Genomic DNA, 16,226 nt, shown 5'->3' with positions numbered 1-16,226 from the left:
TTCTGGGTGGAGGGCAAACTTGGTTACCTTAACAGCCATATAAAATAAGCATCAGATGTTTTGCGAGCCACAAGACATGAACATCAGATGTTTGAGAGAAGGAAGGGAGGGAGGCAAATAGCTGGGGGAGGGAGGGAAGAGAGGTGGAAAGAAAGCAACTTTAACTTTAAATGCATTCTCTGAGCTGCCAGGTGGCTTGGAGAAGTGATTTAAAGAGAGAAATGCCTTCTCCAAGCTGGCAGATGGGGCAGTGGGATCTTCAAGAGCTACACAATATCTGTGAAAGAGCCACATGTGGCTCCCGAGTCACAGTTTGGCCTCCCCTGGTATAAGCTTTTGTGTGCATGTGTATTTGAAGAAGTGTGCATGCACAGAAAAGCTGATATCTGAAATTAAACTTGGCTGGTCTTAGAGGTCCCCCGGATTCCAACTTTGTCTGGTTGCTTCAGACCAACACGGCAACTCCCCAGAATCTCAGTTTTCCAGTCTCCTAAGAGCCCCGTGGCACAAAGTGGTAAAGCTGCAGTACTGCAGTCGGAGCCCTCCGCTCATGACCTGAGTTCGATCCCAGCGGAAGCTGGTTCAGGTAGCCGGAACCAGCTTCCGGCTTCAGGTTGACTCAGCCTTCCATCCTTCTGAGGTCAGTAAAAAGAGTCCCCAGCTTGCTGATGGGAAAGCGGAGATGACTGGGGAAGGCAATGGCAAACCACCCCGTAAAAAGTCTGCCGTGAAAACGCTGTGAAAGCAACGTCACCCCAGAGTTGGAAACGACTGGTGTTTGCACAGGGGACTACCTTTACCTTTTAAAGAGACAAACACAGAGCATTTGTGTGGGACAGTCCATCTCCCAGTCCTAACCCACCTCACAGGGGTGTTTTGAGGATAACACTGGGAAGTGACAACCACTCTGAGCTTTTTGAGGGGAAGGTGGGATAGAAATGCCTTAGACAGACTAAATCCCAGCACGCGGTCGAAGGGCCCTTTGCTTTGTCAGCACTGACACATGGTTTTGGATCTTGGCAGAAGGGAAGAGTTCTTCTGTGCATGACAGGGGAATGAGGAAACAGCTTGTTTTGATACCTGAGCTCGCATACGGCAGACTGCTTGCTATGTTTTCACAGGAGCAGCTCAGTCCCTACCAAGGCAAATTTTCCCACCCTGCCTGCCAACAGAAATACCAGCATTGGCTCAAGGGGACACGGGCTTGGTCTCCCCTTGGCTCCCCAGCCCATTGGTGGTGGGGGGGGGCAGGAGGGGGTCTTGTTCAATAAAGGGAAAGCACTCGACTCCCATCTCTCCCCCTCCAAGTCTTGTAAGGTGCTGGTTTCAAGGGGGGGGGGGGGACAGAAGTCCTCTCCCTGTACTGCCTCTGTCCAGATGAGACATCCTTCAGATCATAGAATCACAAAACTGGAAAAGACCTCCAGGGTCATCTAGTCCAACCCCTTGCACAATGCAGGAACTTCACAAATACCTCCCCCCCAACATACATACACCAGTTTGGTGGAGTGGTTAAGTGCACAGACTCTTATCTGGGAGAACGGGGTTTGATTCCCCCCTCCTCCACTTGCAGCTGCTGGAATGGCCTTGAGTCAGCCAGAGCACTTGTAGGAGTTGCCCTTGAAAGGCAGCTGCTGTGAGAGCTCTCTCAGCCCCACCCACCTCACAGGGTGTCTGTTGTGAGGGGAGAAGATATAGGAGATTGTAAGCCACTCTGAGAGTCAGTTTGGTGTAGTGGTTAAGTGCGCAGACTCTTATCTGGGAGAACCGGATTTGATTCCCCACTCTTCCACTTGCACCTGCTAGAATGGCCTTGGGTCAGCCATTGCTCTCTTATCTGGGAGAACCGGGTTTGATTCCCCACTCCTCCACTTGCATCTACTAGAATGGCCTTGGGTCAGCCATAGCTCTAAGTGTGCAGACTCTTATCTGGGAGAACTGGGTTTGATTCCCCACTCCTCCACCTGTACCTGCTGGAATGGCCTTGGGTCAGCCATAGCTCTGTCAGAGGTTGTCCTTGAAAGGGCAGCTGCTGTGAGAGCCCTCTCAGCCCCACCCACCTCACAGGGTGTCTGTTGTGGGGGAGGAAGGTAAAGGAGATTGTGAGCCCTGTGAGAATCTGAGACTGATATTCAGAGTGGAGGGCGGGATAGAAACCCAATGTTGTCGTCTTCTTTGTCTTCCCCAGTGACCCCTGCTCCATGCCCAGAAGATAGTGAAAACCTCCAGGATTCCTGGGTCAAACTGGCCTCGAGAGAGATGGCTGACTGACCCCAAAGTGGCGAACAGCAATTCAGGTGGAGCCAAGCACATAATAGCTGCTGCGGCTTATTGCTAGGCACACAATGCTGTGGGGGCAGTTGCTGCCAAAGCAGTGTTTTTTATAAATCTGCACAGTCCAGTGAATCTCCGGTGGCTACTCAGAACCTCTGTGGGGCAAACCCCCCACCTGGCCCTGCCCATTTCTAAAAACACTTGGCTGGCCCCAGGAAAGAGTCATGGAATCCTAGAGTGGGAAGGGATCTCCAGGGTCATCTAGTCCAGCCCCCTGCACAAGGCAGGAAACTCAGAAATACCCCCCCCCCCGCCAGACCCAGTGACTTCTGCTCCGTGCTGTGCATGTTTAGCCTGGAGAAGAGGTGGCTGAGAGGTGTTATGATCACCATCTTCAAGTACTTGAAGGGCTGTCATCTACAGGATGGTGTGGAATTGTTTTCTGTGGCCCCAGAAGGTAGGACCAGAACCGAGTTGAAATTAAATCAAAAGAGTTTCCGGCTCAACATTAGGAAGAACTTCCTGACCGTTAGAGCGGTTTCTCAGTGGAACAGGCTTCCTCCTCGGGAGGTGGTGGGCTCTCCTTCCTTGGAGGTTTTTCAACAGAGGCTAGATGGCCATCTGACAGCAATGAGGATCCTGTGAATTTAGGGGGAGGTGTTTATGAGTTTCCTGCATTGTGCAGGGGGTTGGACTAGATGACCCTGGAGGTACCTTCCAACTCTTATGATTTTATGATTCTATGCCCAGAAGATGGCAAAACCCTCCAGGATCCCTGGCCAAACTGGCCTGGACGGAAATTGCTGACTGACCCCAAAGTGGCAATCAGCATTTCCCTGGGCATGTAAGAAAGGGCCATGAGAACTAAGCACTAGAACTAAGAATTCAGGCACCATGAGAGCCAGTTTGGTGTAGTGGTTAAGTGTGGTTAAGTGCGCAGACTCTTATCTGGGAGAACCGGGTTTGATTCCCCACTCCTCCTCTAGCAGCTGCTGGAATGGCCTTGGGTCAGCCAGAGCTCTGGCAGAGGTTGTCCTTAAAAGGGCAGCTGCTATGAGAGCCCTCTCCAGCCCCACCCACCTCACAGGGTGTCTGTTGTGGGGGAGGAAGGGAAAGGAGATTGTGAGCTGCTCTGAGACTCTTTGGAGTGGATATAAATCCAATATCTTCATCTTCATGATGCCCAGGGGTATCATTTTGGAGGGCCCTGCTCTACTCAAGCAAAATATTTGCAACAGGCAAAAGATTCCAATGACGGCCTAATATTCCAGTGCTGTCTTCACAACAGGAAACCAAACATACAAAAGGGGTCCCTTGGCTCACCCAATTGCTGGTGAAAGCCATCTCCCTTCCCCTCCATCTCCTGCTAACGAGGGCTCAGTGGTTGAGTCTCCAATGCAGGCATCCTGTAGGCAAAACTCTGCAAGTACCGGCAAAGAAGGTGGGCCCAGCATTTGCTCCAAGTTGGAGAGCAAACAGACCTTCCGTAAAGAGCTGGAGGCAAGTTCGGGCAGGATCCCACCTCACTTGCAACCATCTTCGACAGCTGGTTTCTCACCCGGGCAACTTGCTGCTGGTGCATACATCTTTAATCGTGCCTGATCCCGTGGGTGTTTTTTTTTTTCCCCCGGTGGGGAGGGATGGGATCCATTAGCGATATTGATTCTTGAGAAGCAATGCTGCTTTCTCGTCCATAGTGCCAGCTTTTAGCATCAGCGCCGAAAACCAAACCTGATGCACGAAAACCCAGAGTAAGGAGGAATCTGATTGCTAATAACAATAATGCACGTAACGCTACAACGCATCCAAAGCACTTCACATAATTAGCTTGGTAATAACCCATACCGTGCGGGCTAGTATTGATTTAGTGGAACTGGTGTATCTGAGGATTTATAATAGAGCTTACGGTCAACGTGGAAAAGGCACAATAGATTAAAAAGCAAATGCTATAAATTATATATGTGTGTGCGCACGTATAAACCAATAAAATTAGAACGGAATATCGACAAACATCATGATTGCCTTCTAGGACAACAGCAGGCTCCTTTCAAGGCCAAAACCAAAGGGTGTTGAATGAATGGGCACATTAACACAGGGGAAGGTACCTTATACTGAATGAGATCTTTGATCCATACAGGTCAGTCTTGTCTACTCAGACTTACAGCTGCTCTCCAGGGTCTCAAGCGGAGGTCTTTCCCATCACCTCCTGCCCGGTCCTTTTCAACTGGAGATGCCGAGGATAGAACCTGGGACCTTCCGCATGCCAAGCAGAGGCTCTGCCACTGAGCCATGCCCCTTCCCCTATAATGCATGAACAAACAAAGCCACTTTCAACTTAATTGGATGCACAGAAAAATGTAGGTGTGAAGGAGTAGATATGGATTTGTATGTGAATCCTTGGCATTTCATGGAATCATGGCATTGGAAGGGACCTCCAGGATCATCTGTCCAAACCCCTGCACAATGCAGGAAACTCACAAATACCATCTCTTTCATGTCACTTACTGCCAGATCTATTTAACGGGAGATGCCGGGGATAGAACCTGGGACCTTCTGCATGCCACTGAGCCACACCCCCTCCCCATATTCTCCAGGATCTCAGGCTGAGGTCTTTCCCATCACCTCCTGTCTGGTCCTTTCAACTGGAGATGCCGAGGATAGAACCTGGGACCTTCTGCATGCCACTGAGCCACAACCCCTCCCCATATTCTCCAGGATCTCAGGTTAAGGTCTTTCCCATCACCTCCTGCCTGGTCCTTTCAACTGGAGATGCCGAGGATAGAACCTGGGACCTTCTGCATGCCACTGAGCCACAACCCCTCCCCATATTCTCCAGGATCTCAGGTTAAGGTCTTTCCCATCACCTCCTGCCTGGTCCTTTCAACTGGAGATGCCGAGGATAGAACCTGGGACCTTCTGCATGCCACTGAGCCACAACCCTTCCCCATATTCTCCAGGATCTCAGGCTGAGGTTTTTCCCATCACCTTCTGCCTGGCCCTTTCAACTGGAGATGCCAGGGATTGAACCTGGGACCTTCTGCATGCCAAGCAGATGCTCTGCCACTGAGCTATGGCCCCTCTCCATGGCTCTCCAGGGTCTCAGGCTGAGGTCTTTCCCATCATCTCCTGCCTGGCCCTTTCAACTGGAGATGCCGGGGATAGAACCTGGGACCTTCTGTGTGCCAAGCAGAGGCTCTTCCACTGAGCCACCTGTCCCTAACACTTTATTACAAATACAAGATGTATATTTGAAGACGCCTGATCTGCTGGTTTCCATAAAAACATTTACCCCTATAATTTACTAATTTTTAATTCACAGGCTGACTCAAGAAGCAGCCTCAACCGAGCAGGCAGTTTGGGGGCAAAACATGTCAAGTCTCAGCTGCCCTCGAGTGACTCTGGAGGGGTTTCAAGGGAAGAGACTTTCAGATGTGATTTGCCCCTGCTTGCCTCTATGTAGCCACCTGGGACTTCTTTGGTGGTCTGGTCTCCCACCAGGGCTGATCCAGCTTAGCTTCTAAGAACTGACGACTCATGGTTGCCCCATAAGAACATAAGAGAAACCATGTTGGATCAGGCCAATGGCCCATCCAGTCCAACACTCTGTGTCACATAAGAACATAAGAGAAGCCATGTTGGATCAGGCCAGTGGCCCTTCCAGTCCAACACTCTGTGTCACAGAAGAACATAAGAGAAGCCATGTTGGATCAGGCCAGTGGCCCATCCAGTCCAACACTCTGTGTCACATAAGAACATAAGAGACGCCATGTTGGATCAGGCCAGTGGCCCTTCCAGTCCAACACTCTGTGTCACAGAAGAACATAAGAGAAGTCATGTTGGATCAGCCTAGTGGCCCTTCCAGTCCAACACTCTGTGTCACAGAAGAACATAAGAGAAGTCATGTTGGATCAGGCCAATGGCCCATCCAGTCCAACACTCTGTGTCACATAAGAACATAAGAGAAGCCATGTTGGATCAGGCCAGTGGCCCTTCCAGTCCAACACTCTGTGTCACAGAAGAACATAAGAGAAGTCATGTTGGATCATGCTAGTGGCCCTTCCAGTCCAACACTCTGTGTCACAGAAGAACATAACAGAAGTCATGTTGGATCAGGCCAATGGCCCCTCCAGTCCAACACTCTGTGTCACATAAGAACAGAAGAGAAGCCATGTTGGATCAGGCCAATGGCCCCTCCAGTCCAACACTCTGTGTCACATAGTGGCCAATATGTGTGTGTGTGTGTATATATATATGTACACATACACACAAGCACACACACACTGTGGCTAATAGCCTCTGATGGACCTCTGCCCCGAAAGGTTTTCAAGGGAAGACACTGATAGGGGTGGTTTGCCATTGCCTGCCTCTGCGTAGCAACCCTGGACTTTTTTGGTGGTCTCCCATCCAAATACTAACCAGGGCTTGCCTTGCTTAGCTTCCACTGAGATCGGGCTAGCCTGGGCCATCCAAGCCAAGACTAGAGACACTCAGAAGTGGTTGGCCATTGCCTGCCTCTGCATAGCAACCCTGGACTTCCTTGGTGGTCTCCCATCCGAGAACTAAGAAAGGTTGACGCTGCTTGGCTTCTAAGATATGATGGGATTAGGCTAGCCTGGGCCATCCAAGTTAAGGAAAGAGATGTTCAGAGGCGGTTTTCCATTGCCTGCCTCTGCGTAGCAACCCTGGACCTCCTTGGTGGTCTCCCATCCAAGGACTAACAAGGACTGGCTTTGCATAGCTTCCAAGATCTGGTGAGATCAGGCTAGTCTGGCCCATCCAGGTCAAGGTAAGAGCTGAACGGAGGTGGTTTGCCATTGCCTGCCTCTGCGTAGCAACCCTGGAATTTTTTGGTGCTCTCCCATCCAAGTACTAACCAGGGCTTGTCTTACTTAGCTTCCAAAGATCTGATGAGATCATGCTAGCCTGGGCCATCCAAGCCAAGACTAGGGACACTCAGAAGTGGTTTGCCATTGCCTGCCTCTGCGTAGCAACCCTGGACTTCCTTGGTGGTCTCCCATCCAAGAACTAAGAAAGGTTGACGCTGCTTGGCTTCTAAGATAGGATGTGATTAGGCTAGCCTGGGCCATCCAAGTTAAGGAAAGAGATGTTCAGAGGCGGTTTTCCGTTGCCTGCCTCTGCGTAGTAACCCAGGACTTCCTTGGTGCTCTCCCATCCAAGGACTAACCAGGACTGGCTTTGCTTAGCTTCCAAGATCTGGTGAGATCAGGCTAGTCTGGCCCATCCAGGTCAAGGTAAGAGCTGAACGGAGGTGGTTTGCCATTGCCTGCCTCTGCGTAGCAACCCTGGGCTTCCTTGGTGGTCCCCCCTCCAAATCCTTACAGGGCTGACCCTGCTTAGCTTCTGAGATTGGGCAGCCAGGTCAGTGGGCGGGTTCCTGGTACTTTAAAAGCACTCAATCATTTTCTTGGGAGAACTCCAAGGACTGAGTGCCAAGCGCCAAGAGTCCTTGCTGCTGCCCAGCCTAAAAGGCGCTCTGCAAACACCATCATAAAGACTTCCGTTACTGCAACAATACATTTCTCAATCCGTTGCAAGACACGACTGGCCCAAAGGAGCTGATCTGATTTGAATGGGAGCAGCTGTGGCCAGGCCCTTCCGAAGCCAACCCTCCCCAGGAGGAGAAAGAGGCAGGGCAGAGAAAGAACAAGGCCCCGTCTTTCTACAGGCAATCGGAACCCAGTGCTTATTCCCAGGGTAGCCCTTAAAATACTTTTAAAATCAAGATTATTTGAGCCAGCAGCCTGCAGAACAGGAAAGCACCTTTTTGTCTAGGGCAAGGCCAGATAAAGATCACTCTCTTCCCTCAAGAGCAGACAGCAAGAATTACAATCTGCCTTAATATAGTTATTGGCCCTGGGAGTTTTCTTCCTTAGGAGATGAGGAACAGAAGGGGAGGAACCAGTCACAAAGATGAGCACGAAGTCGCCACCCAAAATGGTTTCCTCCAACTCCAAGTTACTCTCTGCCTCGGAAGAGGGTGCAAGGAAATAGGAGCCACCACTAAATGTGCCCTGTTCCTTACAGAAGCCAAGGTGTTTCTATCAGTAAGCAGAAGCAAGATCTTATAATCATAGAATCATAGAGTCAGAAGGGACCTCCAGGGTCATCTAGTCCCCCCTGCACAATGCAGGAAACCCACAAATACCTCCCCCTAAATTCATAGGATCTTCATTGCTGTCAGATGGCCATCTAGCCTCTGTTGAAAAACCTCCAAGGAAGGAGAGCCCACCACCTCCCGAGGAAGCCTGTTCCACTGAGGAATCGCTCTAACGGTCAGGAAGTTCTTCCTAATGTTGAGCCGGAAACTCTTTTGATTTAATTTCAACCCATTGGTTCTGGTCCTACCTTCCGGGGTCACAGAAAACAATTCCACCCCATCCTCTGGATGACAGCCCTTCAAGTGCTTGAAGATGGTGATCCTATCACCTCTCAGCCGCCTCCTCTCCAGGCTAAACATCTTAAGACTGACCTTCAAAGAAAAGTGTGTTTGTGGGGTGGGGGTGGGGAGAAGCAACACAAAGCAAAACTTTCTGCCTACATGGCATATATAAAAAAAAGGTAAAGGTAGTCCCCCTGTGCAAGCACCAGTCATTTCCGACTCTGGGGTGATGTTGCTTTCACAACGTTTTCACGGCAGACTTTTTACGGGGTGGTTTGCCATTGCCTTCCCCAGTCATCTACGCTTTCTCCCCAGCAAGCTGGGGACTCATTTGACCGACCTCGGAAGGATGGAAGGCTGAGTCAACCTTGTATCGCCTACCTGAACCCAGCTTCTGCCGGGATCGAACTCAGGTCGTGAGCAGAGCTTAGGACTGCAGTACTGCAGCTTTACCACTCTGCACCACGGGACTCTTAAATACATGGCATATAATGAGGGTTAAATTATGAAGTCAGAAGCAAAAAAAAAAAAAAAGCTTTGCAGGCGGAGACAACTGCTTGATTATTAAGGGTAGTTCTTTTTCCCACTCCAGCGAGCTTGAATGCCTGCTTCGCTCCCCACCCTCTGTTATCTAGCCCATGACTCATGGCTAAACAATCTCTCTCGTGGGGAGGTCAAATAGTGGATTGCGGCTTTGAATGGAGGATCTTACTATTTAGCAATGGCGCTAAACAAACTTTGCTCCAGTCATTAAGGGGAGGCAGGCCAGCTCCGTGGAGCAGAGGAAAAGTCTGTCTGCTATGGCAACAGGATGTACACAAGGCAGTGAATGAATGAAGAGGCGTTGGCATTTCCCGTCTCACAAAGGGGTACCTCCAAGTACCAACTCACCAGCGTTTCAAATGCAGCTTTGCTTTGAAGCCGCCTCCCCTCCACCCTCCTTTAACAGTCGAATTAGTCTAGCCGACTATAAATATTAATGATTCCTCGTTAAATTTGTGGTGTTGAAACCACACATAGGCGGGGCTTGCCCAAGAGATTTTGGTATTGGAAAATCTCATCGATACCAGCCAGGGTGGTGGAGTGGTTAGAGTGCGGGCTGAGGATCTGGAAGTCCCAGGTTCAAATTCCCACGTCATGGAAACTTGCTGGGTGACCTTGGGCCAGTCACACAGTCTCGTTGTAAACTACCTCACAGGGGAGTTGGGAGGATAAAAATGGAGGCGAGGAAAATTATGTAAGCCCCCTAGGTGGCCTGTAAATGAAATAAATAAGTAAATATACATACGGCCAAAGTCCACGAAAGCAAGGTTCATAGAGGTTCTTTCACAACTCTGCCTTGTTTCAACGAGGTGGTCAGAGAATGTCTCTGGTGGATTGGGCCCTATGCTGGCTCAGGGTGCAGAAAGCTTCATCCAAATGTTGATTCGTAGCTTTAAAAAGATTATTGGTATCACATGCGCAGGAAAAAAAAAGGAAAATCGCACATCTGATATCTCCTGGAACATGCAGTCTTGAATTCCAGATCAGGCTCTCAAGGTTCTGATATTAACCTTTAACAGTCTGGGATTTACATATCTTTGGGCCTGCCTCTCCTTCTACACCCCACCAAGAGCATTATGCTCTGCAGAAAAAGAACTTACTGGTGACCCCCCAGCCCAAGAACTATCTGACTGTCCTCAACCAGAGTCAGGGTCAGTGTTCCCTCTACGCTGAGTTAGCGTGAGCTAGCTCACAGATTTTTAGCCTCCAGCTCACACCTTTTCGTCTTAGCTCAGGAAGGATGGCCCCAGAGCACATTAATTTATGCAGGAGCTCAGAACTTTCATGCCAGTAGCTCACCGAGTAGAATTTTTGCTCACAGTACTCTGCAGCTTCGAGGGAACGTCGAGTCAGGGACTTCTCAGCTCTAGGCTCCAATCTGGTGGAACTCTCTGAAGAATGATATCCGTGCCCTGCAGGACACAATGCAGCTCTGCAGGGCCTGTAAGGCAGAGATGTTCCATCAGGCTTTTGGTTGAGGACCCCGATGGGTTCCACCTTGCCCGGCACTCCCCTTTTCCCTTCTGTTTCCTGCCTCCATCCGCGAGGTCAGTGGTACAATCTGAAGTTTTCAGTGCCATCTGGAAGTTTTAACTCTGCATTATATCGTTTTAAACTTTTAAACTTACGAATGTGCTTTGTTGTTTACTGTGCGTGCAGAGGAAGATGGCTTAAAAATCCAACTTGTAAAACAAATAAAACTTTATTGACTATATCATAGATCCTTGACTGAAGAACAGTACACCCCTTTCTGGGATGGTCATCTTCTCCCTCCAAATGCGCAGCTTCAGGAGAAATGCACACAGAGAGGTGAGGGAAGTAGGGAACACCCATCTGGCCCCACCAGATCAGCTGAATCAACCCCGGCAATCAATAGGGGGACAGATGTTGAAGCCAGATCTCTTGTCATATCAGATATGGATAACCTGGTGTTCTAGTTATTAAAGGTAAAAGTAGTCCTCTGTGCAAGCACCAGTCGTTTCTGACTCTGGGGTGACGTCGAATTAGTCTAGCTGACTTTGTACAGGGCGGTTTGCCATTGCCTTCCCCAGTCTACGCCAGCGTTGGCCAACGGTAGCTCTCCAGATGTTTTTTTGCCTACAACTCCCATCAGTCCCAGCCATTGGCCACGCTGGCTGGGGCTGATGGGAGTTGTAGGCAAAAAAACTTCCGGAGAGCTATCAATGGCCACCCCTGATCTAAGCTTTTCCCCCAGCAAGCTGGGGACTCCTTTTACTGACTTCGGAAGGATGGAAGGCAGAGTCAACCTTGAGCCGGCAACCTGAGCCCAGCTTCCGCCGGGACCGAACTCAGGTTGTGAGCAGAGGGCTTGGACTGCAGTACTGCCACTTTACCACTCTGTGCCACGGGGCTCCTTCAGTTCTAGTTAATTAGAGTTGCATTTGTTTATAATCAACACCATTGTTCTTTTGTTGTTTTATTAATGAACTGTTGATGCTCAACAGTTATATATATATGTATATATACACACACACACATATATTGGCCACTGTGTGACACAGAGCGTTGGACTGGATGTGCTATCGGCCTGATCCAACATGGCTTCTCTTATGTTCTTAAGACTGTCATCATAAGAGCAGAGAATCAATGAAAGAAATTAGCGGGTCACAAACAGTCTCTATATCTAAGAATGAACCGGAGGGCCTGGATTGCCGCTTCCATTCTCGCTGGAGAGAGCCAGGGTGATGCAAGAATGTGGGACTAGGACCTGAGAGATCTTGGTTCGAACCCCCCACTCTGCCTTGGAAGCTCGCTGAGTGACCTCGGGCCTGTCACGCACTCTCCCCCCGACCTACCTCACAGGTTGTTTTGAGGATAAGATGGAGGAGAGAATTGTGTAAGCCGATTTGAGGCTCCATCGAGAGAAAGCCAGTTTCTAAACGAATAAATAAATAAAGCCGTATCTAACGTTGAATTGTCTGGCCCCTCCGTATCTACAAAGTGGCGCGACCCACTGGCAAGGTGGAGGGGATCCCCATACTGTGCAGATAAATGATGCAGAAAACTAACCAAAAAAAGGAGGGGGAACCCTAACAATATGGGAATAAAAATGTCCTACGGGGCAGAATGTTGACAGCAGTCAAGCATCAAAGGGGAAGAAAACACAGGAAATGGGAAGGAACAGAAACCAGTCCACCCGAAGTCTCCGAAAGCTTAGGACAGGGGTGGCCAAGGGTAGCTCTCCAGATGTTTCTTGCTTACAACTCCCATCAGCCCCAGCCAGCATGGCCAATGGCTGGGGCTGATGGGAGTTGTAGGCAAAAAAAAAACATCTGGAGAGCTACCGTTGGCTCCCGCTGGCTTAGGGAATCTTGGGAGATTTGGGGTGGGTGATTTCCAAACCACCTCTCTCCCCCCCTCGTCTCTGCAGGTCACACCACCCTGCTCCTTCGTAAAAGCTTCATGCCAAACTCTGCTTTGCGATGCCATCTTGTGCCGTGCGGGAAAGGAGCTTGAAAATTCACTTCCTCCCTTTTGGGGTCTGCCGCCGAATGCAAGCGTGGTACCACTCAAATTGCGACCCGCTGTTTGGAAGCCGCGCTGCTCCGTCTTTCGACCGCGACTTGGAAAAGCGAGAGAGACCGACTGCCCCCCCCCCCCCAAATAACCTCTGGACTCTTCGAAAGCATGCTCACATTTTATTTGTTACACCTTGCCTTGGTAACCCACAGACAAGTGAACATACTTTCCTTCGAGTGTGTGCTTGCCATGAGTAAACGGAGGTTGTAATCTGATTTCTCTAATTACAGGAAAGCTGCTGCAACAGCGCCCGAAGGCAGTCTTGTGGATCTGACCAGCCATCTTGGGATTTTCCCCCCAAGGCGACTGTTTCTTCGTTTATTAATAAATTACACTCTTCCCCCACCCCCCCCAGCTCCAATCTGTGTTGCTGCCACATGACTAAGCCGGTTCATCTTTGCTTCTCTTTGGCTGTTTCCAGAATTTCCAGTTTGGCCCTCTGTTCGCCTGCCTGTAGATATTTCTCATCATTGTCTTGTTCCGTGGAGGCCCCGGTCGCTTCCTAAACGGCTGAGTTGACTTGTGATTGCTGTTCGTTTCCATGGAAACTTGCTTTTTGTGGTTAGGTGTGTCTGGGTGTGACATCTAGGAGCGAAGAGAACAGGAAAGAAAAGAGGAAACCAGTTCACATCTGAATAGAAGCAAGAAAGTTTCTGGATGACTCTGCCCAAACATTTGCACCCAAAAACTCCCCCCCCCCTTCCTGCTCTGAAGAGGTTGAGGTCACAGCAAATAATATTGTATGGAACGCTGCTATGAAGGTTGTCTAAAAGACCCACCTGCCTAAGAAACTCAGGGTTGAAACAGAGAAGATGCCAGTTCCATGCTCAGCTCTTTGGAGGGACTGTGGCTCAGTGGAAAAGCCTCTGCTTGGAATGCAGAAGGTCCCAGGCTCAATCCCCAGCATCCCCAATTAAAAGGAGCAGATAGCAGTTGGTGAGAAAGACCTCTGCCTATGAACCTAGAGAGCTGCTGCCAGTCAGAGTAGGCAATACTGACCTTGATGGACCAAAGATCTGGTTTGGTATGAGGCAGTTACATTAATGTGCTCTTGTCAGTGATTTCTAAACCTCAATCACTCATGAATATTCATGAAGCTTCCAGAAGATTATGGATTTATATCCCGCCCTATACTCTGAATCTCAGAGCAGTCACAATCTCCTCTACCTTCCCCCCGACAACAAACATCCTGTGAGGTAGGTGGGGCTGAGAGTGCTTTTACAGCAGCTGCCCTTTCAAGGACAGCTCTGGCTGACCCAAGGCCATCTCAGCAGGTGTAAGTGGAGGAGTGGGGAATCAAACCCGGCTCTCCCAGATAAGAGAGCCAGGCACTGAATTAGACTGCTGAATTGGTCCATCAAAGTCAACATTGCCTACTCAGACTGGCAGCTGCTCTCCAGGGTCTCAGGCTGAGGTCTTCCCCATCACCTCCTGCCTGGCTCTTTGAACTGGAGATGCCAGGAATTGAACCTGGGACCTTCTGCCTGCCAAGCAGAGGCTCTGCCACTGAGCTATGGCCCCTCTCCATGGCTCTGCAGGGTCTCAGGCTGAGGTCTTTCCCATCACTTCCTGCCTGGCCCTTTGAACTGGAGATGCCGGGGATTGAACCTGGGACCTTCTGCATGCCAAGCGGATGCTCTGCCACTGAGCCACAGCCTGTCCCCTATCATACACGAACCCATGAAGTTGCTTTCCTCTAAATCAGACCTGTGGTCCATCAAAGTCAGTATCATCTATTCAGACCGGTGGCGCCTCTCCAAGGTGTCAGGCAGAGATCTTTCCCAGCACCTCCTGCCTGGTCCTTCTAACTGGAGATGCCAGGGATTGAACCTGGGACCTTCTGCATGCCAAACAGAGGCTCTGCCACTGAGCTATAGCCTCTCTCCATTGCTCTCCAGGGTCTCAGGCTGAGGTCTTTCCCATCACCTCCTGCCTGGTCCTTCTAACTGGAGATGCCAGGGATTGAACCTGGGACCTTCTGCATGCCAAACAGAGGCTCTGCCACTGAGCTATGGCCTCTCTCCATTGCTCTCCAGGGTCTCAGGCTGAGGTCTTTCCCATCACCTCCTGCCTGGTCCTTCTAACTGGAGATGCCAGGGATTGAACCTGGGACCTTCTGCATGCCAAACAGAGGCTCTGCCACTGAGCTATGGCCTCTCTCCATTGCTCTCCAGGGTCTCAGGCTGAGGTCTTTCCCATCACCTCCTGCCTGGTCCTTCTAACTGGAGATGCCAGGGATTGAACCTGGGACCTTCTGCATGCCAAACAGAGGCTCTGCCACTGAGCTATGGCCTCTCTCCATTGCTCTCCAGGGTCTCAGGCTGAGGTCTTTCCCATCACCTCCTGCCTGGTCCTTCTAACTGGAGATGCTGGGGATTGAACCTGGGACCTTCTGCAGACCAAGCAGAGACTCTGCCACTGAGCCACAGCCCCTTCCTCAAGGAGGGAAGGAACATTAGTTGCTCCAGCTTATGAGAGGAGCAGGTGGAGCCCACAGCCAAGGGCAACAAAGGTGAGGGTGAGATATTGGTTGTAGCTGCCCCCTCCCCCAAGTCTGCTGTGTAAATTCCATGTTACTTGCATTGTCAATAAAAATATTTAACTAGGCGTTGCATTATTAAACAAACTAAGGCACAAAATTTGGCCACCTTAGAGGTGATTTCCTTAGAGCAGGGGTGGCCAGACTGCAGCTCGGGAGCCACATGTGCCTCTTTCACACATATTATGTGACTCTTGAAGCCCCCACCGCCTCATTGGCCAGCTTGGAGAAGGCATTTGTTGCTTTAAATCAATTATCTAAGCCAAGCCAGCCAATAGCTTGGTGGGTGCACTTAAAGTTGCTTTCTTTCCACCTCTCTCTCTCTCCCTCCATCTATTTGCCTTCTTTCCTTCCTGTCTTGTGGCTCTCAAGTGGAGAGCCAGTTTGGTGTAGTGGTTAAGTGCACGGACACTTATCTTGGAGAACCGGGTTTGATTCCCCCCTCCTCCACTTGCAGCTGCTGGGATGGCCTTGGGTCAGCCATAGCTCTGGCAGAGTTGTCCTTGAAAGGGCAGCTTCTGTCAGAGCTCTCTCAGTCCCACCCACCTCACAGGGTGTCTGTTGTGGGGGGTGGAGAAGTTATAGGAGATTGTAAGCCGCTCTGAGTCTCTGATTCAGAGAGAAGGGCGGGGTATAAATCTGCAGTCTTCTTCTTCCATACCTGACGTTCATGTCTTGTGGCTCTCGAATGACTGACATTGAATTCTATGTGGCTCTTATGTTAAGCAAGTTTGGCCACCCCTGCCTTAGAGGGACCTGAAAGGAGAAGAGACATATAAAACGTCTCAGATCCACCTGCAAAACCAAGGATTTAGGTGATGCACAAGGAACAAATGTCTCTATAAAATGAACAGTGCATTTTAAAGCGTTTCATGATAAGAACGGGGTGCAGGAATATTTCCCTACAACAGAAGAGCTGAAAGTGGTGCA

The 16,226-nt window shown here is 50.1% G+C and overlaps 2 protein-coding genes across 2 annotated transcripts in view; both read right to left on the bottom strand.

Annotated features, from left to right (window-relative positions):
* The window catches only part of ANXA2 (annexin A2), a 100,974-nt gene that overhangs the window by 68,758 nt on the left and 15,990 nt on the right, over window positions 1-16,226 (bottom strand).
* ICE2 (interactor of little elongation complex ELL subunit 2) overlaps window positions 12,857-16,226 on the bottom strand; it is a 62,867-nt gene continuing 59,497 nt past the window's right edge. The window contains exon 15 of the mRNA XM_060259898.1: window positions 12,857-13,342. Within this exon, the coding sequence (XP_060115881.1) occupies window positions 13,139-13,342 (204 nt within the window). The 3' untranslated portion in view covers window positions 12,857-13,138. The remainder of the gene's footprint in view (window positions 13,343-16,226) is intronic.

The sequence above is a fragment of the Heteronotia binoei genome, chromosome 19 (assembly GCF_032191835.1).
Source record: "Heteronotia binoei isolate CCM8104 ecotype False Entrance Well chromosome 19, APGP_CSIRO_Hbin_v1, whole genome shotgun sequence".
Classification (NCBI taxonomy): Eukaryota; Metazoa; Chordata; class Lepidosauria; order Squamata; family Gekkonidae; genus Heteronotia; species Heteronotia binoei.
Note: the sequence above shows the minus strand (reverse complement) of the source record. Positions and strands in the feature narration are given on the sequence as shown.